The 25,688-nt window shown below is 45.1% G+C and overlaps 1 protein-coding gene across 1 annotated transcript in view; it reads left to right on the plus strand.

The window, feature by feature from the left end:
• The first annotated feature begins 407 nt into the window (after positions 1-407).
• ADAM23 (ADAM metallopeptidase domain 23) overlaps positions 408-25,688 on the plus strand; it is a 105,683-nt gene continuing 80,402 nt past the window's right edge. The window contains 4 exon segments of the mRNA XM_066621966.1: positions 408-555; positions 1,012-1,684; positions 4,007-4,017; positions 4,122-4,348. Of these exon segments, the coding sequence (XP_066478063.1) occupies positions 408-555; positions 1,012-1,684; positions 4,007-4,017; positions 4,122-4,348 (1,059 nt within the window).

Below are 25,688 nucleotides of genomic sequence, written 5' to 3' on the forward strand. Positions count from 1 at the left end.
AGAAGAGAAAGCAGAAGCCTTTCTCTATATTTCATCAGACCAACATCAAATTCTCCTGAGTCAACTCTTTCAAGCCTTTCACATTCGAAGCCTGAAACCAGTGTGTTGATGGGGGGGGGGGGGAATGGACCACCCAACGTGATATTTTTACATCTTTTATAATCCTATCTATAGAAACACTTTTCCTACCAATTTTCTATAGGTTCTAACTTGCTCTTTGAATGGAAGTCAATTCCCTCCCCCTTTTTTTCCTCCACAATCTGTTCCCTGCAGATGTTCATTTTTTTCCTAATGACTTGTTCACCTTCAGGAAGCAGCTTAGAGAGAGATGGTGGGAGGACCAGGGAGACCAGATGCCATGGAGGACAGAGTGCCTGTACCCTGAACCATTGTATAGATGAGGGAATATGGGCAGGAGCAGCTTTTTCAACCCTTCCATGCTGAGCTGCACCTGCCCAAATTCCCTCTTTCTGCGAATGGTTAAAGGCACAGGCGCTGTGTCCTCCACTGCATCGGGTCACCCTGCACAGGGCAGGCAGAGAGAAGAACAGATAGGTACGGGGCCGTCTTCATGACATTAAAGAGAGCGAGGGCCCAATCCTGTCCAGCTCTGCAGCCCTGGTGCAGCCGTGCCAGTGGGGTTTGCGCTGCATCCTGTGGTGGGAGGGCAGTTATGGAGAAGATGCATTCCCTGCCTGGGGGCTGCACTGCAGCTGCAGAAGGGCTGGAAAGCTGGCAAGGATGCGGTGGCGTAGCTGGAGGGAGGCGGAGCGCTCATCCCTGCAGGGAGGTGGGCGAGCGGCCCCTCCCTTCGGAGCCATTCCCGGCGGGGGGGGGGCAAAACGGAGCCGTACGGCTCCGTTTTGCCCCCCCCCCCCGCCGGGAATGGCTCCGAAGGGAGGGCCGCTCGCCCACCTCCCTGCCAGGCCGAGTGCTCCGCCCCCTCCAGCTACGCCACCGAGGCTGGTGGGGCCCTGTGCAGCTGGTTCTGCTCTGCGCTTGTCTCTGCAGCAAACGTCGAGGGGGAGGGGAAGGGCGTGGGGGAGCCCCGAGTGCAGGAGCCTGGCGCCGTGAGGGGCTGCCTCCGAGGCCGCGCCGCGGCTCCTGCCTCTCGCAGCCCACAGGCCAGAGGGGCGCGCAGGAGGCGACCCCTCCCCAGCCTTCGCCCCCGCCAGGCGATTGGGCGAGCCGGTGCGGTGGGGGACAAAGGCTGTGCCTGCCGACGTCACCCTGTGCGGGGCGCGGGGCCTCGAGGAGCAGAAGGCGGCAGAGCGGCTGCGGGGGGTGCGCGCGCGCGCCTGACGGGAGCGGCGGCCGCGGACAGCCGGGCGAGGCGAGGCGTGGCGCTGCCGCCGCTGAGGGGCGAGGCGGGCAGGTGCCGCGACAGCCTCCGCAGCCGCAGAAGAGGAGAGGACCTGAGCGCGGCGCCGCAGCATGAGGCAGAAGGCGCCGTGACCGCCGCTCGCCCCCTCCGAGGGAGCCCCGCACGCCTCCACCCCGGGGAAGCGATGAGCCATGAAGCCGCCCGGCACAAGCTCCCTGCCGCAGCCCTTCCCCGGCGCCGGCCGCAGCAGCCTCCCGGCGCCGCGGCTGCCCCAGCCCGGCTTCTGCCGCCTCTTCTTCCTGGCGCTCCTGCTCTTCAGCCCCGGGCGCCCTCGCAGCTGGCGGGTCGTCGCGGCCACTGGTGAGTGCGGGCGCTGCTGTCCCTCTGCACGGGAAGGCTCTTCACCGCCCCCCTCCCCCGCCTGCCTTTTGTGCAGCGTCAGGCGCGGCGAATGAGGGGCTCGGGGGTCTGCACTCGCCCCTTCCCCGTGTCAGAGCCTGCACTGGCCGGGTCTTCCTCCTCCACCCCAGCTCCTCTTTACAGCCCGGTCACATCCACATTTTCTTGGGAGTAAGTCCCATTCACTCTAATGGGGCTTACTTCTGAGTAGACATGCATAGGATGGGGCTGCAATTCTATCTACACTTTCCTGGGAAGCCCCATGAACTCTAAAGGGACTTACTTCTGAGTAGACATGCCTAGGATGGGGCTCTGAGGCTGCAAGCCTGTCCACACTTCCCTGGGAGCAAGCCCCATTGACTCTAATGGGACTTACTTCTGAGTAGACATGCATAGGATGGGGCTCTGAGGTTGCAAGCCTGTCCACACTTCCCTGGGAGCAAGCCCTATTGACTCTAATGGGACTTACTTCTGAGTAGACATGCATAGGATGGGGCTTTGAGGCTGCAAGCCTGTCCACACTTCCCTGGGAGCAAGCCCCATTGACTCTAATGGGACTTACTTCTGAGTAGACGTGCATAGGATGGGGCACTGAGGCTGCAAGCCTGTCCACACTTCCCTGGGAGCAAGCCCCATTGACTCTAATGGGACTTACTTCTGAGTAGACATGCATAGGATGGGGCTCTGAGGTTGCAAGCCTGTCCACACTTCCCTGGGAGCAAGCCCTATTGACTCTAATGGGACTTACTTCTGAGTAGACATGCATAGGATGGGGCTTTGAGGCTGCAAGCCTGTCCACACTTCCCTGGGAGCAAGCCCCATTGACTCTGATGGGACTTACTTATGAGTAGACGTGCATAGGATGGGGCTGTTAAATGTTAGTCTCTTCTGTCCATCACAGCCCTGGGTGCTGCTTTGAAAACACCTGGGTGACTTTTGTGCCAACCAGAACCAGACCCCCTTCTGTGCAAATAACACCCTCCTTACCCTCCACCCACCATCCCCCTGCATTGCAATTGTACCAGGAAGAAAGAATATACAGAAGGAGTTGACATGTTGGTTACTACTTTAATTCATTTCATGCAGTTTTCAGTCTTCTCATGCAGTTTTCAGTTGCATTTGAAACCTTTCAACTGAGGCAAGGCAAAGGCTGGAAACTAATTCTGAAAATTTCCACTGGGGATTGCTGGAATCACCAGGGAATTAATTACTTCCTTCAGCTTATTATGAGCTTCAGAAAACTCTGTTTCAATGTCATGTTCTAATTTTTCTTTTTGTTTCTAAATTTCCTCGTGTACCTTGTTTCGAAAGCATTGTGCTTCACCAGTGACATAAGCAGATGCATTGGACTCGAGAGCTTCAATCTGTTTACTAGCAAAGGATGTCATTTTCATGTGTGTGGTCCCCTTTGCGCGAATTAGCTGAGGTTTCAGCCTGTCTTCTAGCTTGGAAAGAATTCCATTTAATTTGAAGGATGAGGCAGTCTTAACTCTCTCCAGCAAGTTCTTGACCTCACTTTGCAACAAAGCCCTGAGACTTTCTTCACCTTGCATCATATTTCTCCTCAATTTCCTTCAGTCTGCAGCTATTTTTCCTAAAGTGTTTGTTCCATCTGCCTTTGCATGCTCCTGAGACCATGTTCTTCCTCTTTTTTTTTCCCTACTGAGGCAAGGTGCTCATCCACACCTCAACTCAGTTCTGAGATGTTGCTTCTCACTGGCACTGGCAGGTTGCTGTTTTTGTGGAGAATCTTAGCTATAACAAACAGAATGAGGACTATTGTTAGGATGTAATTTTTGAGTTCTTCATTTATTGTATTGCTAATCAGATGGAGCATACATCTTGCAAACGGAAAGGAGGTTGTGGTGTGTGAGAACCCTGGAATTTTGTCTGCAAAGACATGTATAGTTAACCCTGAAGTTGAACATGTTTACTCAGAAGTAAGTTCCACTGATTGGTTCTTTCTTTGTTAGTGTGCTTAAAAGTATGTCTTAAAAGTTAAAAGGCTATGGAAAAGTGGCCATTATGTAAAGGGAATTGATTAATATTCAGTACACATGGACTTAGGGCTTAAATTGTTTGTAGTAGATGCACATACATGGCCAGTATTTGTGTGGACAGATTGCAGAAAGAAGGTCAGAGATGGTTGGATCTCCATTAAGAGATTTCCCCCCTCCTTTAAGGTTTTAGTTCTTGTATATTTAAAATGTATGATGTGAAAACTGTTTAAAATTTAGTACATTATAACTTCTGTGCTTATACATATTCTAATTAATCCTACAGGATTCCTGAAGGTAACTGTATTTTTCATTGTAACCAAATTAGAAGAATTTAAAGCATATTGTAAACATGTCTAGTTCCACTATGAATTCACGGTAGGTTTGTTTTTCTTCCCTAGCTCTGCATTGGAATGAAACTGCGGGAGATATACAAAGAACACTGGCAGATGAAGATGCTGCATTTCAACAGTCTAACAGTAGTAGCAGTAAAAATAACAGTCACAGCAGTGCATTCGAGAAAGAAATCACATTGCCTTCAAGACTTGTATATTATCTTAACAGAGACTCTGAAAGCCCTTACCATATCTTGGATACTAGGACAAGGCACCAGCAAAAACACAATAAGGTAGGGCTGTTAAAAAGGAGCATACTGTACAGTGACTCAGAATAGTCATGTCTCTTAAGAGATTGTCTTACTTTAAGAATGATGGGTTAGCAGATCTGTAATACCTCATACCTCACTGAAAGGCATGTCTGACAAAATATAGGAAGTTATGATGTCATGAGACCCTCTTGAGGCTGTACAAATGCCAGGAGTTCTCTTGAATAATAATCCTTGAGATTAGTCACAGTTATGACTACCACCACTAAAACAACACTGGAGTACAACCATGTTTTACTTGCTTTGTTAGAGGCCTTTGTTCTCCAACCAGCTAATCAAAAGAAAAACTCTACAGTAGCAGCATGGTTAGGGCAATTTCTTTTGATGGCATATATTTTACAGATCTAAATTTTGAATCTTTAAAAGGAAGGCACTTAAATAAAACCCATAGGTCCTAATTCATCTAAGGATAGTCATGACCAAATCATGAAAATAGTATTAACGTTCCATTGGGAACATAGTCATGAGTAACTCTAGCTGAATAGGGCCATAGTGTTCAGAGGCAGGTTAGGAAAGAAATGTGAATTTTGACAGTCGATTTCTAACAGAAGATTAACTTTGACCTTGTTTAGTTAGATCTAAAGCTGCCTTGAGTGCCCCTTGTTGGGATAGAAGGTGGGATATGAATTCTATAAATAAACTTAATTCAGATGAATCAAGAGCAGATTAATTTACAATTTGGTTTTAGTTTTTCAGTTTCTTCTGTGTCTTTGTTAGAACTTCATGCTCGTTGTCAACTGATTTTTCCCTCAGTGTCTCAGCAATGAGTGAGCCTAAACATGAGATATATGATGCTTATCTGAGACAGTGGGTGTTTCACAGGGGTACAGTGACCTGGAATGCCGTACAATGCCATCCGATGCCATCTCAGGTCTGCTGCAGCCACCTACGTGCTCCCCAAAAATACCTCTTACCATTCTCCTTGTGCAGTTTTTGCAAACCAGAAATGAGCTTGAGGAAACAGTGCAAGGAGCACGGTAAGGAGGTAGATCTAGCTAGCTTTTTGTGGACAGAAAGCAGATTAGTGTGGTTCATGCCTTTGGCAATCTGGACAGAGGCAGTGGTGGTGGTAGAATTAGTGTGAAGGACATCCTGAATTTGTGACCTTCCTGGTCCCTACAATCTACTCTGATGCAGTTTGCTACATCTCACCTCATGGATTATGAGCTGCATAATCAAGTGTTGTTCCTGATTATGAATGAAATTCAGTGCCAACCCTGATTTCTGTTTTTTGAAGAGAGCATTCTAGGAATCACAAATGCTCATTTTCAATGTTTCTTATTAATTATTGTAAATATACTGATAACCTTGTCATTGATCACAACTGTCTTGTTCACCAACATTCCACCATAAGAAGCATCTTTAGTTAGCATTGTTAATGTATCCCAAGTGAAGAACATGATGCTTTCTCTAGTAATGTTTAACATTTGTATACTTTCAAAGTGTGCAGAGTGCTTCATATTTATTATCTTGTATGCTAGTGTTAACCACTAGGAGCTACTATCCTTGGTTGGTTTGTAGCTGTTCTGTGGTACCTTTCCTGACAAATACTGAATGCTGTCCTGGAGAATCCCTCAACTTTTGGAAATGGATTTTTGGGAAGGGGATCCTGAACAACCTCAGTGCACACATGTTCCTTTGGCTTCTGCTCTTGAATGTTGACTCTGAGTTATTATTTCTTGCTTTTTCATGTTTACAGTACTATAGCATATAATAAAATTTTAGGCATTCAAATTATTGCAGAGGAAACCTTTATCCGTGTTTGATCTTTGAAGGATTGTACTTACTCAGGTAGAATGAAAGAAGATAGCTTTAATAGTTGAAAGGCATGTGGATTTCCTGTAAGTGGCTGTGGCAGTGTGAATCAGCAATGATTTACTGATTTTTGTGAGCTCCTCATATTGGCAACCTTCAGTCTCGAAAGACTATGGTATCGTGCTCTGAAAGGTGGTTCTGGAACAGCGTCTAGTGTGGCTAAAAAGGCCAATTCGGGAGTGACAATCCCTTCCACACTGGGAGCAAGTGCAGTCTGTCCCTGGTCTGTCTCCCTGGCTATGGGCCTTCCTTCTTTGCCTCTTAGCCTCAGACTGTTGGCCAAGTGTCTCTTCAAACTGGGAAAGGCCATGCTGCACAGCTTGCCTCCAAGCGGGCCGCTCAGAGGCCAGGGTTTCCCACCTGTTGAGGTCCACTCCTAAGGCCTTCAGATCCCTCTTGCAGATGTCCTTGTATCGCAGCTGTGGTCTACCTGTAGGGTGCTTTCCTTGCATGAGTTCTCCATAGAGGAGATCCTTTGGGATCCGGCCATCATCCATTCTCACGACATGACCGAGCCAACGCAGGCATCTCTGTTTCAGCAGTGCATACATGCTAGGGATTCCAGCACGTTCCAGGACTGTGTTGTTTGGAACTTTGTCCTGCCAGGTGATGCCGAGAATGCGTCGGAGGCAGCGCATGTGGAAAGCGTTCCGTTTCCTCTCCTGTTGTGAGCGAAGAGTCCATGACTCGCTGCAGTACAGAAGTGTACTCAGGATGCAAGCTCTGTAGACCTAGATCTTGGTATGTTCCGTCAGCTTCTTGTTGGAAGCTAAGAAAACTGCATTCTGATCTTCTTATACCTGGGTTATTGGTTGAGCAGTGAAGTTTCTCTTGCAAGCAGCTGACCCTTTGCTGATGCTCCCCTGAGCAAAGAATGGTGGGCAGCAATGGTTATTTCCTGTTCTGTCCTTCTTCTCTGTGAAGACAACTGTGAAGAGAACAGTTGCTTAAAGAGCCACTTTGCTGCTCAACAACTAAGTAGTTCAGGAAGACTATAAAGTTGCTTCTTTTGCTGGCCAAAGTGTCAACGTCTGCAGCCCTAATATAATCGAAATTATTCTTGGGAAACATCTGCTTACAATGGACTAAATATGGTTTTGTTTGCCCATTTATTTTTTGCTTTTTGGTGTCTTATAATTGTGCCATTTGTTATGGGCATTATTTTTTCAAGGGAAATATAGAAAGGAAGAAGCTTGCATCAGGAGTACCAAACTATATTGCAACAAAAGGCCACTTTCTGTCCCAAAGGAGAGCCGCTCAAAATTTGTCACAAAATATGTGACATGTTTACATATGTGAAAATATGTCACAAAATATGTCATTTCAGCCAGTGTAGTATAGTGGCTGAACTGCTGAGCTTGGTTGCAGAAAACTCAGGTTGAGTTCCCCACCAGCCATGAGTAAGGGGTGTGTTTTAGTTGTTAAAAATGCATAAGAATACAAATTCCGCCTTTTTGATGTTAAAGTATCTGATTGAAAACATGAAACACAGCATTTTGGTGTTAATTTCTGGAAAATGCTGTGGTTGCATATGCTGACACTATATTCATCTATATCACCTTCCTGGTACATTTTTAAAGTGATTATAATTATAATTTATTAAAATATGCCCTTGGGACAAAAACACATAACACCACAATTTGCTATTTTAATCAAGAAATTTTGGAAAAAGTACTACCCCAAAACCACACCCCTAGCCATGAGACTTATGGGGTGGCCTTGAGCAAGTTACTAGTAGGATTGTTATAATAAAACTTTATGAACATCAGCCTAAGCTCTGCTGAATGGGGCGGGATTAGCTAATGTTAAATTTAATAGAAAATATATGTAGTATATGGACCAGGATTAATGTTGCTGTATTTATTATATACCAAAGTTGTCATAATAAAAAACAGGTTGTGTGACTGAAGATGAAGGACTGCAACAAATTAGGATTCAGTGAATGATTTGGCCAAAGTGGCTGCTGAAGAAAAGAGCTCTGAATATCTGTGTTTTAGTTAATGCTGTGTCACAGGAAAATTGGGAGATTTGAGCTTAACTGTGAATTCCCCATCTCGGTGGTCTCCATTGCAGGATCAGTCTTTGACAATCTGGGAAGCTCCTCCCTCTCGGACAGGCAGGTCAGGTTACAAAGTCTTCCTGAGGGGAGGGGCTCTCTCAATTCCCCAGACTACAAAAGTCTTGATGGCCCCTCCCCAGATCAGTTCTATCTTGGACTTGCTCAGGTAGATGTCCATCCTTGAAGTCCAATGTGTCGAAAGGCTATCTGGATGAACTCGGATGACCTAAATCGCATCATTCTGAACCAAAAAAGACTAGGCCCATAGTGTACCCCACCAGTTCAGGGACCTAATGAGGACCTGTTAGAGGGATGTTTTGTCCTTATCTTCTACCACCTCATTGTTTTGTGTTTGTTGTCTTTTTTTTATATGCTTCAGGCTATGAGGGTGGGTGGACTGACCCTGCCATGGAGACCACTGAGAAGGGGAATTCACAGGTGACCTCAAATCTCCCCGTTCTCTGGTGGTCTCTCCATGGCAGGATCAGTCCTTGACATCTGGGAAATGCCCAAGTCGTGCCTCCCCAAGGGTGGGAACTGCTTGAAGCATCTGAAACTATGCTCTGCAGCATGCGCCTGGCAAAGGCTGCGTCCCTGGAAGCATAGGCATCTGCCTAGTAGTGCTTCATGAACATATGGGGGAGCTGCAGGTGTCTGCTCTATAAACCATCTCCAAGGACAAAAAATGCCCTGAATACTAGAGATAGCAGCACCCCTTAGCAAATGAGCAACTATGCCCTGAGGCGTCTCCCTTCCATGAGCACTGTAGGCCTCCACTATTGCATCCCTTACCCATCTGGAGATGGTGGATGGTGAAATCTTAAGTCCCTGTTCATTTGCCTTGTGCCTTACAAACAGCTTTCATGTGCCTGAAGATAGAATTTCTGGAGATATACTCTCAGTCCAGCACGCATCCAAAGTGTGCCAGTCCTTCTCTCTAGGATGAAGGGTTCAGAAAGAAAGACAGGATCTGGGAAACACAGAATTAACCTTGAGGAGGAAAGTAGGGTTGGTGAGGAGAACCACCCTGTTCTTCTGAAACAGACACAAGTCCTAGCTACAGAAAAATCTGTCAATTCAGACACCCATCTAAGTGATGTTATTCCCACTAAAAAAGGCAGTTTTCTAGGGAAAAAAATACGTAAAGGACAAGTAGCCGTAGACCTGAAAGGAGGCCGTGTTAATGCCTTGAGAACTAGATCTAAGTCCCACAAAGGAGCCCTGGTCACTATCTCTAGAGGGGGGGTTGATCAAGGCCACTCCACTAATGAATTTTCTAACATGAGGTTAGGAACCCTCAGGATACCTCAAAATAGATGAAATTGTGAATACATATTAGAGTGGCCGTACCCTTATCCAGACCTGACTAAAGGAACTTTAAGAGCTCCCTCACTTTAATTTTCTCTGGCTGGACCAAGCCCACCAACTGGGTAGAATTATAAACTCTGTAGATGGCCATCCTATCAGCAAGCCTTGAGAACTAACTCCCGGTATCTAATTTAGGACAGTGTTTGTTGCTCGAGCTCCATGCAGTTAGCTGCAGCATCGCTATCTTAGGATGGATGCTGGGAGCCTGAGATAGCAGGTTCAACCTCAGTGGAAGATGAAAAGGCTGGTTGGAACTGAGGTTGGAAACCCCTTCTAGTGTTATCTTTAGTAACACCTTCGGAAGACATCTGATTGGAAGGAAAGCATACAGAACACCTCAGAGCCAAGTGAGATGAAGGTTGTCCATTCCTGTCAAGTCTTGGCATCTCCCCCTGGAAAAGAATCTCATCAGATGGTTGAAGTGCTGCCTTACAAAACAGGTCTAGCACCAGTGGCCTGGACCTCCTGTTCAGCAATGAGAACACCTGGCTGTGAATTTACCATTCAGCCTGCTCTATCTTATGGCGACTCAGCCAGTCTGCTTTGCTCTTATAGGGAGTAACCCATTCCCTTTCTATCAGCAGCCCAAACAGCTGAGGGACAAGAAAGCCTTAAAGTGCCTCTTGATGTGCTAGAAAAAACTGCCAAAGCACCCCATTTATTACCATAAGAAGACTTGCATATTAATCTCTGTTCCCCGATCAGTATAAGAAGACCTGTAATGGGGTCCTACTAACCTACCCAGGCCGATTCAAAGGCAAGCCTGGCATCAGGTGTTGCATTATCTGCTAGACTTTATGCTCTGGCTGGAGGATGCAGAGTTTGGAGACCTGCCCAAGGGATGATGGGGCTTAAATTTGGACCACTGAGATCTAAACTTGGATTGACCCTTGGGATGACAGGACAGCTTGTGACCATGAAAGGACTGGTGTTATTTATATTTGGAATTGTCCTTTGGAAGAGTGAGCAAAACCTCTCTCTGACCCCTATTCTCAATGAGAATGGGATATTGTGCCCCCCAAAAAGCTTTATTCCCCTCAAAGGGGAGGACAACCAATCTGGCCTGGGAACCTGCATCAACATCCCAATGTCAGAGCTAGGCATTTCTTCTAGCCACTAAGGCAGAGGCCATGAATCTTGCAGCAAATTGACAAGAATCAAGAGGGACATCTGTGGAAAAAGGCTACTTACAGACCAAGAAAAAACCCAACCTACTATGCCTAGAGGCAAGGTCAGTCTGGGGGATCAAGGGAGCCCCTCCCCTCAGGAAGACTTTGTAACCTGACCTGCCTGCCTGAGAGGGAGGAACTTCCCAGATGTCAAGGACTGACCCTGCCATGGAGATTCCACTGGAGAATGCATGATTTAATGTTCAGTTAATCATGATCTACACACGCATAACATGGGCCTTTTGGCAGTGTGACCCCTTAGAATGCACGTTCTAGTCCAAGTGGAGACAATGTCAGTGTCGAGGCTGACTCTGTGTTGCTCAGGTTTGAAGGATAACGAGAGAGCCATACAATGTGTGACTATTGTTTATTGATATACAGAAGGAGTAGTAGTAAGTAAAAGCAAGTACAAATGTAAGTATATTAGGCAAAAGAATAGTTAGATGTTCAAGTGATGTCTTAGCAAAAAGAAGCTTACAAACAATGACCAACTTGCTGAGAGTTCCAGACAACAGTGGACAAACTCCAATGGGGTAGTATCCTGGGCATGCCTGTGCAGTTACTCGTCCACCAGTGAAATCAAAAAGGTGTTGGCCTTTTTGGAGGGGTATATAACTATGTGTAAAGCAGATTCTAGAAGCCTCTAGAAACAGCCCAATCCTATTGAAACTGCCTTGCCAATGCAGTCTTACCAACAAAACATGTTCTGAATCTTATGGTGGAGGGGCAGTCGCAGAGGTCTCCTCAAGGTAAGGGAACTTTTGTTCCCCTCCTTCCCTGTCCTTACACCCCACTGCCAACTCACTGGCATTCAGACCTCTGTATCAGTGATGTATTTGTGGTGCAGTTGAACCCTGTATCTCCGATTCCCCCATGGACACTGAAACTTGCAGATAAATAAGTGTTCTCCAGTTGCTGTCTGGAGGTGTTCTGAGGTCTGCAGAGGTCTCTACAGGCATCAGAAACACACTGCAGGGCCTTGGAAAGGCCTTCAGAGGTGCCAGAAAGGCACCTGCAAACTGGAAGGTTGCTTCAGAAGTTGTTATATTATGGAATAGAGGCCAGGTAGAATTAAATTGATTTCTGACTACCTTAAGTCACTGTGTCTTTGTCTATAGAAGTGCTCCTTGGCACTTTAAAAAAAAAAACACCTTATCCATTTTGTCTGTCCTCCTCCCTTGTCCAACAGCTGCCATATTGTCTTTGAACAAATCAAGATTCTAAGCATCTAAAGCAGCGTTTTCCAAAGTGTGGGTCATGACCTGATTTTTGGTGGGTTGTGGCCTGCCACAATCAGGAATTTGGCAGGTATCATGTCACATGTCACAGAAGCTGCTTCTGGGAATTGGGTTATAACCATCCAGAAATTGGGTTATAACCCACAGTTTGGGAATGCATTGCAATATGGGGTGTGACATAGCACTGTGTGACCAGTGATGCACGTTGCACACCAGCATGACCTGGAAGCAACTTCCATGTCATACCTCATAATGTCTGCTGGCCTGGCATTGGGCGGCAGCCCACAAACCACTGTGGACAACGAGATTGGTCGCAAGCCTGCAAGTTTGGGAATTGTTGATCTAAAGCAGGGGTGCCCAAACTCCGACCTGGGGGCCACTTGCGGCCCTCGGGAAGCCCCCAGTCTCCAGTGAGCCTCTGGCCTACAGAGTCCTCACTTCTAGTCCTTTGAAATGCCCACTATAGTTGTGGGTGAAACATTCAGAAATGAAAGTCTTCATAGACTATGGCCAATAAGCCTGAACAATTCTTACTGCAACATTCATAGTACTGGCCATGAAAGCCTTAGAATCAGTGTTTCTCAAACTGTGGGTCAGGATCCACTAGGGTCAGGAGCCAATTTCAGGTGGGTCTCCATTCATTTCAGTATTTTATTTTTAATATATTAGACTTGATGCTACCATGGTATGTAACTGCATCTGGGGAAATGTTACAGCTCTGTATTTGTAACAGGCTACTTTGTATATTCTTTTAACAATGAGAGTAAGTGGGATTTACTCCTGGGTAAGTGTGGGTAGGATTGTGAAAAATTTTCCTGCTTGAGGATGTCACTTCCGGGCATGAGATCACTTCTGGTGGGTCCTGACAAATTCTAAAAAAAGTGGGTCCCAGTGAGAACACATGAGAACCACTGCCATAGATTACACAGGCCAACACACATTTTGCTTCCTTAAACGTTACACCAATTCCTGGGTATATTTGGGGTGCTGATTCCAAAAATGGCATCCGTTTTACACTATCACATCTAGTTTTGGAGACATGGCATAGCCTCTTTAGTGAATGGTTCAAGCAGCTTCCTCATGAGGAATCCTACACCATGGCTTCCTCATGAGGAATCTGCTTGAACCATTCACTAATGAGGCTATACTATATCTCCAAAACTAGACGTGATAGGGCAAAACAGATGCCATTTTTGGAATCAACACCCCAAATTCATATCAAACCATCATAAAGTTTGGGAAGAACTTTTCTGACCCTCAATTTTGTAGGCCTGTGTTACAGTTTCAAGACTTTTCAGTGAACTGGAACTTGACCTAAATGTACTGTCTCTTGGTTGCTTGGAACCTAAAACCCTAAAAAGTAATAACAAGTTCAGAATAAGTTTTTCAGTTAACAGGCCCTTAGTATTCTATTGTCTGTTTATTGTTTTCTTTTCCTATTTTTGTTCTGTTTTATGAATTTAAAGGTTTGTAAAACCTTTTAAAATAAAAAATAAGCAGCTTAAAAATTTCTCTAGATGAGTATTTTATAGGCCTGTGTTACAAATAAAAGAGTTTATTATTCTGCATGAAATGTTTCTAAACCAGTCAAAAATTGTTCAAATTGTCTAATCAGAATACCAAATCACTTTCTGATTTTGCATCTGAAGCAGAACTGAATGGAAGAGCTAAAAAATATTTATGAACCAGAACAAGAATAGAAACCAGACTTTTAAAGGTTCGACTTCCTGACTAACAACGATGACATAGAACTTTTTCATTCCTTCTTAAAATTATGAACTTTATTTGCTACTAGAAGTAGCTGTTTTTATCTGGGTGAAATTGCAAAGACCCTTTAACAAACGCATAAAGCAATATATCAGGGGCGTATCTGCAGATCCCATATTTGTGGTTTCAAGTATCTGCAGATGCGGGAGCCTCCTACTCACCCTCTGGAGACAAGGGGAGCTGCACAAGGGTCTTCTGAGCCCTGCAGAGGCTACACACATCTGCCTGCGGCCTCTGTGGGCCTCAGAATGACTGTTTAAATGAAAAAGCAACTTCTGTTTTTTTGTCAAAACCGGAAGTGACATTTTATGCCTTTAAAAGGCATTAGGAGGGCCAGGGAAGCTCAACTGTGTTGCCTCTGGAAGATGGGGAGTGTCCCCAGTCTCTGCAGTTTCATGGAACCACAGGGCATTCCAGAACGGAACCCCCATAGATATCTGGACATGCCTGTATAAATCACGTTCTTTTTATTTTTAATATTCTTTGTAGGAAAAAAAAAACTTGTATTGTTGCTCACTGTAAATCATATACCTATAACCCAATCTTATTCTGGACCAGCCCAGAGTATCAGTGACATGACACAGTGTCGACTGCATGCCATGGGCCAGCCAGGAACCAGGCAGCGACAGAGGTAAATAAAATACTTTTTTTACTTACCTACTCCACAGCTGCCTGGTGCCTAATGTGCCTACTTGAGTCTACGCCAGCTGTTTGGCCTATATAAGTCCGAGTGGGTCCAAGGGGTTGTGTTGAGCCCAGGCCCCAGACCGGGGGCATAAGATATCAGCACTGTTGCTGCTGCCGATATCTGCCATCAGCCTGCCCTTGACATACCTTTGGTCTGGCCCAATTCTCGACCTGATCCTACCCCAGAACATCTCCTCTACTAACTGACCTGTTCCAGGCATTCCATTGGTGTGTGTGTGTGGAGTCACCAGTTTTTGCTGGTGGCCTCGGCCTGCATTCTATTGCACGTTTGTTTCTGGCCAGTCAGCATCAGGCAAGAACTCTCCCAGATGAGAGTTAGACCTGAGCCTTGTGCTGACAGAGGATGAGTTTGTCAGCCCAAGACCCATATATTTCAGCTATTACTGTAATGAAATGCTGTTTCTAACTTTTCCCTTTAGGCCACAGAAATGTAGAGAGAGTTTCCTAGTTGAGCTGAGGAAAGCAGCAATAACAAATGAAAGCAATCTTATACAAATTCATGTATGCAAGTGATCTAGCACAGGGGTGGGCAAACCCCAGCCTGCTGGCCTTTTGCAGCCCTTGAGGACACCAAATCTGGCCCACAGGGAGCCCTCAGTCTCCAATGAGCCTCTGGCCTGTTGGAGCCTGCAGTGGTCTGTGACTGCCAAACACAAGCTGCAGGCCAAGTTAGAGCAAGGCCTTTTATAGTCTCCATGTGTTTTTTGCTTTTCCCTGGGCATTATTTTAATGCTTCCCCCACATTGCCTCTGAACAATTTATGTCCCCATGTGTTTCTGGCTTGGTCTGTATGTTTTCACTGTGCAAGAGGTGTGTGGCAAACAGTTCATAGTTCTCATGAGGTTCTACATGCCTATTATAGTTCTCATGTGTATTATAAATAAGCTCAGTAAAATTCATTCATTCATATAAGTTCCATCTCTAATATATTTATTTATGTAAATTTATTCAAATTTGAAATGTAAATGACTTCTTTATTTTTCCTGGCCCCTGACACAGTGTCAGAGAGATGATGTGGCCTCCTGCTAAAATGTTTGCACACCCCTATCTAGCAGATGGGGCTGCATGAATGAAACCATTTTCAAAAAGTTGTAATGGCTCATTGGCTGCTGGAGGAAGAAGAAGAGGGCTTTCAGAAGAGGGCTTTGAGCTTGTTCTTCCACTTAGATTAAGACCAATGACATTTTTTATTATAGCATATGGAAAATCCTTAAAGTACTGAAGTGTCTTGAATATTAAAATGGCTAATAGGTATCGCCTATGCAGCATAGGTGTCGCCTATGCAGCAGCCTCAGATAAATATAAAGGTAATCCTACTTTACTTGCAAACTTTGTTGATTGTTTTAATGGGATTGCCAGAGCAGCATAAACAACAAACTATTCTAGAATGAAGAATAATTGAAGAGGGATTCTGAAACAATTAGATACTAAAATAAGCTTTGCCATAATAATTGAGCATTGTTAGGTTTTCAACAATGCTGTCAAGTTTGTCTGTCAGGAAAGATGAAAAATCCCTAGTTATAAGATGGACTGTAACTGTATATTTAAATGGAGGAGGGTATAGTGACGGTTGAACTTGACTCTTAACTTTTCCTATTAGTCTTTAAGGTGCTTTAAGACTCTGTTTTCGTTGCAACAGGTTTAGATGGCCAACCTTCTGGAAACCTTAGCTGTGATATTTGTGTTGGGTTATTCACTTTGTGGATATAGAAAATGCTATGTGTATGTTGTGGACCTATTTACTGTTTTGTGACTATTGAAGGACTTTTCTTACTGCCTTGAATTGATGAGTGTAGATAGTGACTCAGGTCTTTCTGATTCTTGTGACAAAGATGAACACAGAATGTTAGACCTGGAAGGAGCATAAATTAAGGAAGATCTGAACATGCTCCCACATTGCTCCCATTTGAAGCTGTCATCAACAAGGGAGACCATTTTGGTGATTTGGGGAGAATTTCTGCAATAGTTTTGGAGACTGCTGGTTAGTAATGATTGTTCTATTTCTTCCTTTATGATTTTTGTGCTTGGCTCCCTGTTCAGCAGTGGCAATAGAGGGAGCATTAGAACTTGGAGTTGTCTCCTACCAACCACCATGACTTTTTTCCCTAGAATGCTCCAGGAATTATGCTTTGTCATGATGCAGAGTGATTCCAAGGGCATTCCATTACTCTCATTCTAAATGACTTCAGTGACATGCATATGTAGCCAACTTTTGTTGTACAGGTATGTGATATCATCTCATTGGCTGGGATCTTTCAAGGAAGGGGAAGAAAGTCTTAATCAGAAAAAAAATACAGAAGCAGTAGCAGATAGGGGAAACAAATAGTGAACAGGATTTTTGAAATGTATATATTAGGGTTTGGGAAAATACATTTTGCTTTTCTGAAAGTATTAGTTTTAGTGTTGCAGTAAGAACTGTTCAGGCTTATTGGCCATGGTCCACGAAGTTGTTCATTTCCTAACATTTCCTAACATCCAACTATGGTGGATATTTTCAAAGGACCGAGTGCATAGTTAGGATTGCCCTCTAAGGCATGGGCCACCATGGTCAGATCTGATTAAACACGACTACGGTTGCAGCTGGTGTACCAGCCGAAGCTGGACAAATACAACCCTGGCCTCCTGGCTCTCTAGGGAGAGCTTTGAGTCTCAGACTGCGCACTTATTCCTGCAAGGAGAGTGAAACCCCATTCAGAGTGGGCAGATGACTCAGTAACTGTGTCAAAGACTTTCTGACCTGGAGGACCTCTGTCTTTTCTAGATTCAGTCTAACTTTTCGCCCTCATCCAAACCCCAACCACCGCCAGACAGGGCTCCAGGACTTCCACAGACTCCCTGGAATGAGATGGCAAGGAGAGAGCTGGGTGTCATCAGCATATTGGTGACACTGCATTCCAAATCCCCAGATGATCTCCCCCTGCGGCTTCACGTAGATCAGGGGTGCTCAAACCCCAGCCCTGGGGCCACATGTGGCCCTCAAGGCCTCTCAATATGGCCCTCAGGGAGCCCCCAGTTTCCAGTGAGCCTCTGGCCCTCCAGAGATTTGTTGGAGCCCACACTGGCCCGATGCAACTGCTCTCAGTGTGAGGGCCACTGTTTGACCTCTTGTGTGAGCTGTGGGATGAAGGCTTCCTCCACTGCTTGCTGTTCCACGTCTGTGATGCAGTAGCGGCAGCAAAGGAAAGGCTGGCCTTGCTTTGTGCAAGACCTTTTATAGGCCTTGAGCTATTGCAAGACCTTCATTCATTCATATAACTTCATCTTTAATATATTCATTTATGTAAACTTATGTAAATTTATTCAAATTTTAAATGTACATTAATTTTTTTTCCCCCGGCCCCCGACACAGTGTCAGAGAGATGATGTGGCCCTCTTACCAAAAACTTTGGACACCCCTGATGTAGATGTTAAAAAGCATGGGGAACAGAACCCTGTGACACCCCACACTGTAAAGTCCAGGGTGCCAAGCAGGTGTTCTCCAGCATCAACCGCTGCAGAGCAGTGCCCCCAATCCCCAACTTAGCCAGCCAGCACAGAGGGATGCCATGGTCAACGGTATCAGACGCCACCAAGAGGACCATAAGAGATGCACTCCCCCTGTCTAGTCTTTGGTGAAGATCTTCCAACAGGGTGACCGAAGCTGTCTCTGTCCCAAAGCTGCATCTGAAACCAGACTGAAAGGGGTCCAGGTTGTCTGCCTCATTTAGGATTCCCTTCAACTGAGACGCTACCACTATAGTTGTGGTCCTTTTGGTATGTCCTGTATTCTAGTCAGTGTAGTGATTGATCTGTACACACCAAACTTTTCCGAGTGGTAAAGACCAGAAGTGATTGTGAGGAGCTCCAGAAAGATCTCTCCAGACTGGCAGAATGGGCAGCAAAATGGCAGATGCGCTTCAATGTCAGTAAGTGTAAAGTCATGCACATTGGGGCAAAAAATCAAAACTTTAGATATAGGCTGATGGGTTCTGAGCTGTCTGTGACAGATCAGGAGAGAGATCTTGGGGTGGTGGTGGACAGGTCGATGAAAGTGTCGACCCAATGTGCGGCAGCAGTGAAGAAGGCCAATTCTATGCTTGGGATCATTAGGAAGGGTATTGAGAACAAAACGGCTAGTATTATAATGCCGTTGTACAAATCGATGGTAAGGCCACACCTGGAGTATTGCGTCCAGTTCTGGTCGCCGCATCTCAAAAAAGTCATAGTGGAAATGGAAAAGGTGCAAAAGAGAGCGACTAAGATGATTACTGGGCTGGGGCACCTTCCTTATGAGGAAAGGCTACGGCATTTGGGCCTCTTCAGCCTAGAAAAGAGACACTTGAGGGGGGACATGATTGAGACATACAAAATTATGCAGGGAATGGACAGAGTGGATAGGGAGATGCTCTTCACACTCTCACATAATACCAGAACCAGGGGACATCCACTAAAATTGAGTGTTGGGTGGGTTAGGACAGACAAAATAAAATATTTCTTTACTCAGCGTGTGGTCGGTCTGTGGAACTCCTTGCCACAGGATGTGGTGCTGGTGTCTAGCCTAGACGCCTTTAAAAGGGGATTGGACAAGTTTCTGGAGGAAAAATCCATTATGGGGTACAAGCCATGATGTGTATGCGCAACCTCCTGATTTTAGGAATGGGTTAAGTCAGAATGCCAGATGTAGGGGAGGGCACCAGGATGAGGTCTCTTGTTATCTGGTGTGCTTCCTGGGGCATTTGGTGGACCGCTGTGAGATACAGGAAGCTGGACTAGATGGGCCTATGGCCTGATCCAGTGGGGCTGTTCTTATGTTCTTATGTTCACACCAGATCAATAGTGTGTACTCTAAACCAAAGCATGAGATTGGGGATCCACCGTGCCCTCCCACAACCCGATCTGCATGCCCTCACCCTGTTTCTTCCTACCTCTTGTGTCTTCACAGTAACACTGTGAAGTAGCAGCCTGAGTAGGGATAACCTTTGAACTTCGAATTCAGGGCTGAGTTCTATCAAGAACTTGGTTTTGATAAGGCAGTACCATTATTGAATTGAAGCTAAGCTCTCTCTTGCACAGGTTTTGAAAGGTTGTTGTGGCCTCCCAAATAAGGCTTTGTGACATGGCCAAATAAGGCCATTGGAGTCATGTCCCACAGCTTCAAGAACACAACTCTAAACCCATCCTAACTGAATTCAAGCTGACAGAAATGTCTGAGGTTGGAGAAGGGTGGTAAGTAGGATAAGTCTGGAACCAGCAGGACCCAGGACAGCTCCATGCAGGCAAATTGATAGTGATTGAAACTCCACTGAGCACCTAAGTGCTTCCCTAGCCCAACTTGCCCTCCCAGACTGAGGAGTAGAGATTTTTAAAGAGGCAGACCCCTGACCTGGAACCTAGCATTCCTCTGCCTGTCTGCTAACTTCTGTCTATTATGTTGTCTTTGCTGGTGAAGAAGACTGGGAAGCGTGAGAGCAATGATACAGAGGGGGCTAGACTATTGGGGGAATAAATGGGAATGAGTATTGGGTGTTTCCGGTCAGGAGCTTCTGGCTGAAGAAACCCCTCAGTGATAGCTCAGACTCCAATTTGGGGCCTCTGGCTTAAGCTGAGGGTCATTTGGGCCTGGGTCAGGCTTTTCAGTGGTGCTGTTGGCTTTCCTCACCATATCAGAGTCTCTGCCCATATCAGACTCCAGACTAGTTTCCAAGATTGGAGTCATGTCAACTGTCATATGTTCTGCTCTTGAGACCATGCTGCTCCACCCATATCATGATGCCCGCTCCTTCCTTGTAAAGAGCTTATGACTTCATTCCTCCTTCTCAATTGATATAGGTTTTGATTTCTATAGGGAGTTTTCTGTGAACTCCCTAACATGTATTTAGAGAAGCCTGACTTGAAATAAAGGAGTGCTAAGAGTTCAGGGTTTTAGTGATATTCTTTCATACGCCAATGTACACCTCTAACCCTGGGCTGAATGTCATACAGAGGGTTCCCTAATTAGTTTGGTAGAGAGAGGGAGAAAGAGAGGCATAGGAGTCATAACTCTGAACAAACCCTGCCATCCTGCAGAGAAAGAGAAGAAAACAGCTGATCCCAGAAATGAGTTCAAAAGCTGGGTACAGACACTCAATCACATATGAGTGATTAGCCTGTTGTTCTTCCACACTACTCCTTTTTTGGTCTGATTTTAATAAGATTTTGCCAATCTCTCTTTGAGGTCAAGTGGTCAAATGGCATGTTATTTTTAAAGTGTACCTTGAGCATTCTATGCTTCTTTTTTGAAAACATACTGCACATGGGGGAATCTAGATCAGGACTACACCATGGGGGGGGGGAAGGCTTTATCTCTTTGCCTCTGACATGGTACCTATTTGTATCTCAACATAAGAACAGCCCCACTGGATCAGGCCATAGGCCCATCTAGTCCAGCTTCCTGTATCTCACAGCAGCCCATCAAATGCCCCAGGGAGCACACCAGATAACAAGAGATCTGCATCCTGGTGCTCTCCCTTGCATCTGGCATTCTAACATAGCCCATTTCTAAAATCAGGAGGTTGCGCATACACATCATGGCTTGTAACCCCTAATGGATTTTTCCACCAGAAACTTGTCCAATCCCCTTTTAAAGGTGTCCAGGCCAGATACTGTCACCACATCCTGTGGTAAGGAGTTCCACAGACCAACCACATGCTGAGTAAATAAATATTTTCTTTTGTCTGTCCTAACTCTGGTTCTGGTGTTATGTGAGAGGGTAAAGAGCATCTCTCTATCCACTCTGTCCTTCCCGTGCATAATTTTGTATGTCTCAATCATGTCCCCCTTCAGGCGTCTCTTTTCTAGGCTGAAGAGGCCCAAACACCATAGCCTTTCCTCATAAGGAAGGTGCCCCAGCCCAGTAATCATCTTAGTCGCTCTCTTTTGCACCTTTTCCATTTCCACTATGTCCTTTTTGAGATGCGGCGACCAGAACTGGACGCAATACTCCAGGTGTGGCCTTACCATCGATTTGTACAACGGCATTACAATATTAGCCATTTTGTTCTCAATACCTTTTCTAATGATCCCAAGCATAGAATTGGCCTTCTTCACTGCCGCCGCACATTGGGTTGACACTTTTAAAGGCGTTTAGGCTAGACACCTTTTAAAGGCCTTTTAAAGGCTAGAGGCCTTTTAAAGGCGTCTAGGCTAGACACCAGCACCACATCCTGTGGCAAGGAGTTCCACAGACTGACCACACGCTGAGTAAAGAAATATTTTCTTTTGTCTGTCCTAACCCACCCAACACTCAATTTTAGTGGATGTCCCCTGGTTCTGGTATTATGTGAGAGTGTGAAGAGCATCTCCCTATCCACTCTGTCCATTCCCTGCATAATTTTGTATGTCTCAATCATGTCCCCCCTCAAGTGTCTCTTTTCTAGGCTGAAGAGGCCCAAACGCCGTAGCCTTTCCTCATAAGGAAGGTGCCCCAGCCCAGTAATCATCTTAGTCGCTCTCTTTTGCACCTTTTCCATTTCCACTATGTCTTTTTTGAGATGCGGCGACCAGAACTGGACGCAATACTCCAGGTGTGGCCTTACCATCGATTTGTACAACGGCATTACAATATTAGCCATTTTGTTCTCAATACCTTTTCTAATGATCCCAAGCATAGAATTGGCCTTCTTCACTGCCGCCGCACATTGGGTTGACACTTTTATCGACCTGTCCACCACCACCCCAAGATCTCTCTCCTGATCTGTCACAGACAGCTCAGAACCCATTAGCCTATATGTGAAGTTTTGATTTTTTGCCCCAATGTGCATGACTTTACACTTACATTGAAGCACATCTGCCATTTTGCTGCCCATTCTGCCAGTTTGGAGAGATCCTTCTGGAGCTCCTCACAATCACTTCTGGTCTTCACCATTTGGAAAAGTTTGGTGTCATCTGCAAACTTAGCCACCTCACTGCTCACCCCTGTCTCCAGATCATTTATGAAGAGGTTGAAAAGCACTGGTCCCAAGACAGATCCTTGAGGCACACCGCTTTTCACCTCTCTCCATTGTGTTAATCTCCTCTGCTCGTGTACTCTGGGAAGACACATTCATTGGCACTAATGAAATTATTTCCATGGGAAAAGGCATGCATGGAAGCCCTAGTCCAGATTGGGATCATACTATGCGGAAAAAGTTAAGGCTTACTTCCCACCACTCTTAGTCCAGATTAGGCCTCACTGCATGCTATACCCATTTTAAAAATAAACAGGGAAGGCTCAAATATGTGTTTAAAGTAACATATACAGTCAGGGCCTTACATCAGCAGAATCTCATATCCCTGAATCAGTGGCGTAGCTAATGATAGTGTAGTCCGGTGCCAAGCTCAAAATGATGACCCAGAAGTGATGTCACAGCCGGAAGTGATGTCACACCCAGGCTTTTTAAAAAGTGCAAATTGGGGGAAACTCGCCTCCTTCCCCCCAGCAGCTCACTACCCACTTGCTCTGCCATCTCCCCCCAGTCAGTGGCATAGCTAAGGCATCTATCTGCTACCTGGGATCAAAGAAGATTTGTAGCCCCCCCAAGACAAAATCAAATTTAATTAAGTAAATAAATGAAAAGTGTGTCCCTGATTGGTTTGAGACACTGTGCTGGGGTGAAGAGGGATAGTTATTCTCCCCCTGCTAAATATAAGAGGAGCACCACTTGAAAAAGTGTCTTTTTACCCAGTTAGCAGGGGTAATTGTTTTATGATACATGGAAAAAAGAGCTGACTCATACTAACACCTTTTTGGTTCCATGCTGTATCATAATAACATGTCATTGCAACATGTCAATAATATAACGACATGTCATTGATTCTCAGAACAATCAGTCTCATAGGTCAGTTTTGAGTTAAAGAAATTCACTTTTTGTTCCATAAGGCCGTTGCATTTTCATTTTCTAGTTAATTGACCATAACGTTTGATAGAATAAAGATATTCCAATGCAGTTTATTTCATTGCATTCTGCATTAAAATTACCTTCCCAATGATATAAAACATGATGGTATTATTCATACATACCAAGATTTTCATAATTTTGGTCACTAGTGTCAAGCGCTGCTTGTTGCCCCCCTAAAGCTTGATGCCCAGTGCAACTGCTACCCCCTGTACCCCCTTAGTTACGCCACTGCCCTGGATTCAGCCATCTGTGGATCAGGTCCCTCATTCCCCCCCGTACATCAACATTGTTTAAAAACTTACCAGGGGCAAAGCATATCTTGTTTTAATAGGTCACTGTCAGTATTTAAGCTTTAAAAAAAGCAAGATATGCTTTGCCCCGGTAAAGTTTTTAAACAATATTAATGTGGTGGTGGGGGGGATGGGGTACCTGATCCATGGATAGCTGAATTCACAGATTCGGAATCCTGCTGAAATGAGTCCCTGCCTGCAAGCATTTAAGCTTACAGTGCAACCAAATCAGGCTGCTTTCAGCCTGAATACTTGATTGAACTGCCTCTAATGCTAAACAGGAAACTGGAGTTAACTGCTTCCTGTTTAGCGTAAGAACTAGTTTATCCAAGTATTCAAGCTACTGGCAGTCTGATTTCATCATGCTGTAAGCTTAAATGCTTGCAGTGACCTGTTAAAGCAAGATACACTTTGTCCCTGGTAAGTTTTTAAACAATTTTAATGCATGGGGGGCACCATAAATATTGGTGCTCCCCATATCCATGGTGGGGGTCCATGAACAGATCCCCCATGGATATGGGGGCACACCTGTAGTTTAACACTTGGCTCTGAACAACTTCTGTTGTTCAGGGCTGTGCAGGTTACTGATTTGCTGGCTCTTCTAGTAATCACAAAACTACCTCTGGAGCATTTTTAGCTGGACAAACATGCCAGGCATCTGAATTTTTAAAAGAAGTATCAAGTGCTGAATGGAGGGACTGTTTCTTTTTAAAGTTATTGCTATATTTAGAGTCAACTTTGTGCGTCATAAGAAGTGAAGGTCAAAGGAAACGGAGCAGGCCATGCTGCTGAAAAACCTGAACCTGTAGGCAGGTACATTTGTACTTGTCCAAAATTTTCTCTGCCTCTTGTTTCTCAAAGAGGGAGGCATTCCAGTGTGGAGAATACTGTAATGTGGTGGTTCTCAAACTGGTGGGTCATGTAAAGTTCCCCCAGTCCCTTTGAGGGGTGAAGGCAGTGACTCAATCTCCAGGATTGCCCCAGGGGGTGGAAGGGGGTGCTTTTACTCACAGATGGGTCAGGACATTGTAGGATTGTGCAACCCTCCTCCAGGCTCCCCAAGTTTTAGAATGTTGAAAAGATGTGAATGTAAAACTCCCGGAAAGTTTGAGAACTGCTGCTGTAATGGTTAAAGAAATTCTGACTGAGGTATGTGAGACATGTGGGATGCTGGTGGTAGTCATTATGGCTGTTCATTATGATAGCTAAATGGGACTTCTTTGGGGTGGTGGTGTTGAGGCAGTGTACCATCTTGACCAAAGGCAGCATATACATGCTGGGGACAATGTAAAACACAGCTAAGATTGGGCCCTAAGTGAATTGCAGAGCAGATGAACTGCAGATAAAATCAGCCAAGATACAGTTTGTTATCCTTCTCAACCATACCTTTAGAACATGCCTAGTGTCAACAGAAGAGAGACATCTTCATAATGCAATGGAAGGTTAGCAGTGATGGTGCCAAATGGACCCCTCTTGGGAGAGTTTTCCATAACCATCACTCTGAGACTGCAGCTGTAAAGGCCTTCTCCTGCATAAGCACTTTATCTCCTGCATAAGCACATATCTCAGATGATAGAGAAACACTGAAAAGGGCCTCTGATGTTGATCCAAGTGCATCCACTAAAATCCTTAGCTGAAATGTGTTAATCTTTAATAAGCTGAAATTCCTAATTGATAGTACAAGTATTACCTAACACAAGTACTGTCTGCTTCCTACACCTACTGTGGTTCTTAAAAAAATGACAAAATGATAAATTTATGAGGAAGTTGAAAGGCAGCAGCATTTTTTGATCATGTTTACTGTTTTCCTGTGCTAGTGTTTTACGTGTTACTATGAATCAGATGTTCAAATTAACATGTTGATATAGTAATCAGCCTAAAGATGCTTAAAATTTATTTTGAATTATGTGGCTTGCTACTTCTGTATTAATTGAACGTTATAAGAATGTATCACTGCAATCCCATATCTGTATATTCAGAAGTAAATCCCCCTGTG

Source organism: Tiliqua scincoides, chromosome 1, assembly GCF_035046505.1.
Source record: "Tiliqua scincoides isolate rTilSci1 chromosome 1, rTilSci1.hap2, whole genome shotgun sequence".
NCBI classification, from domain to species: Eukaryota; Metazoa; Chordata; class Lepidosauria; order Squamata; family Scincidae; genus Tiliqua; species Tiliqua scincoides.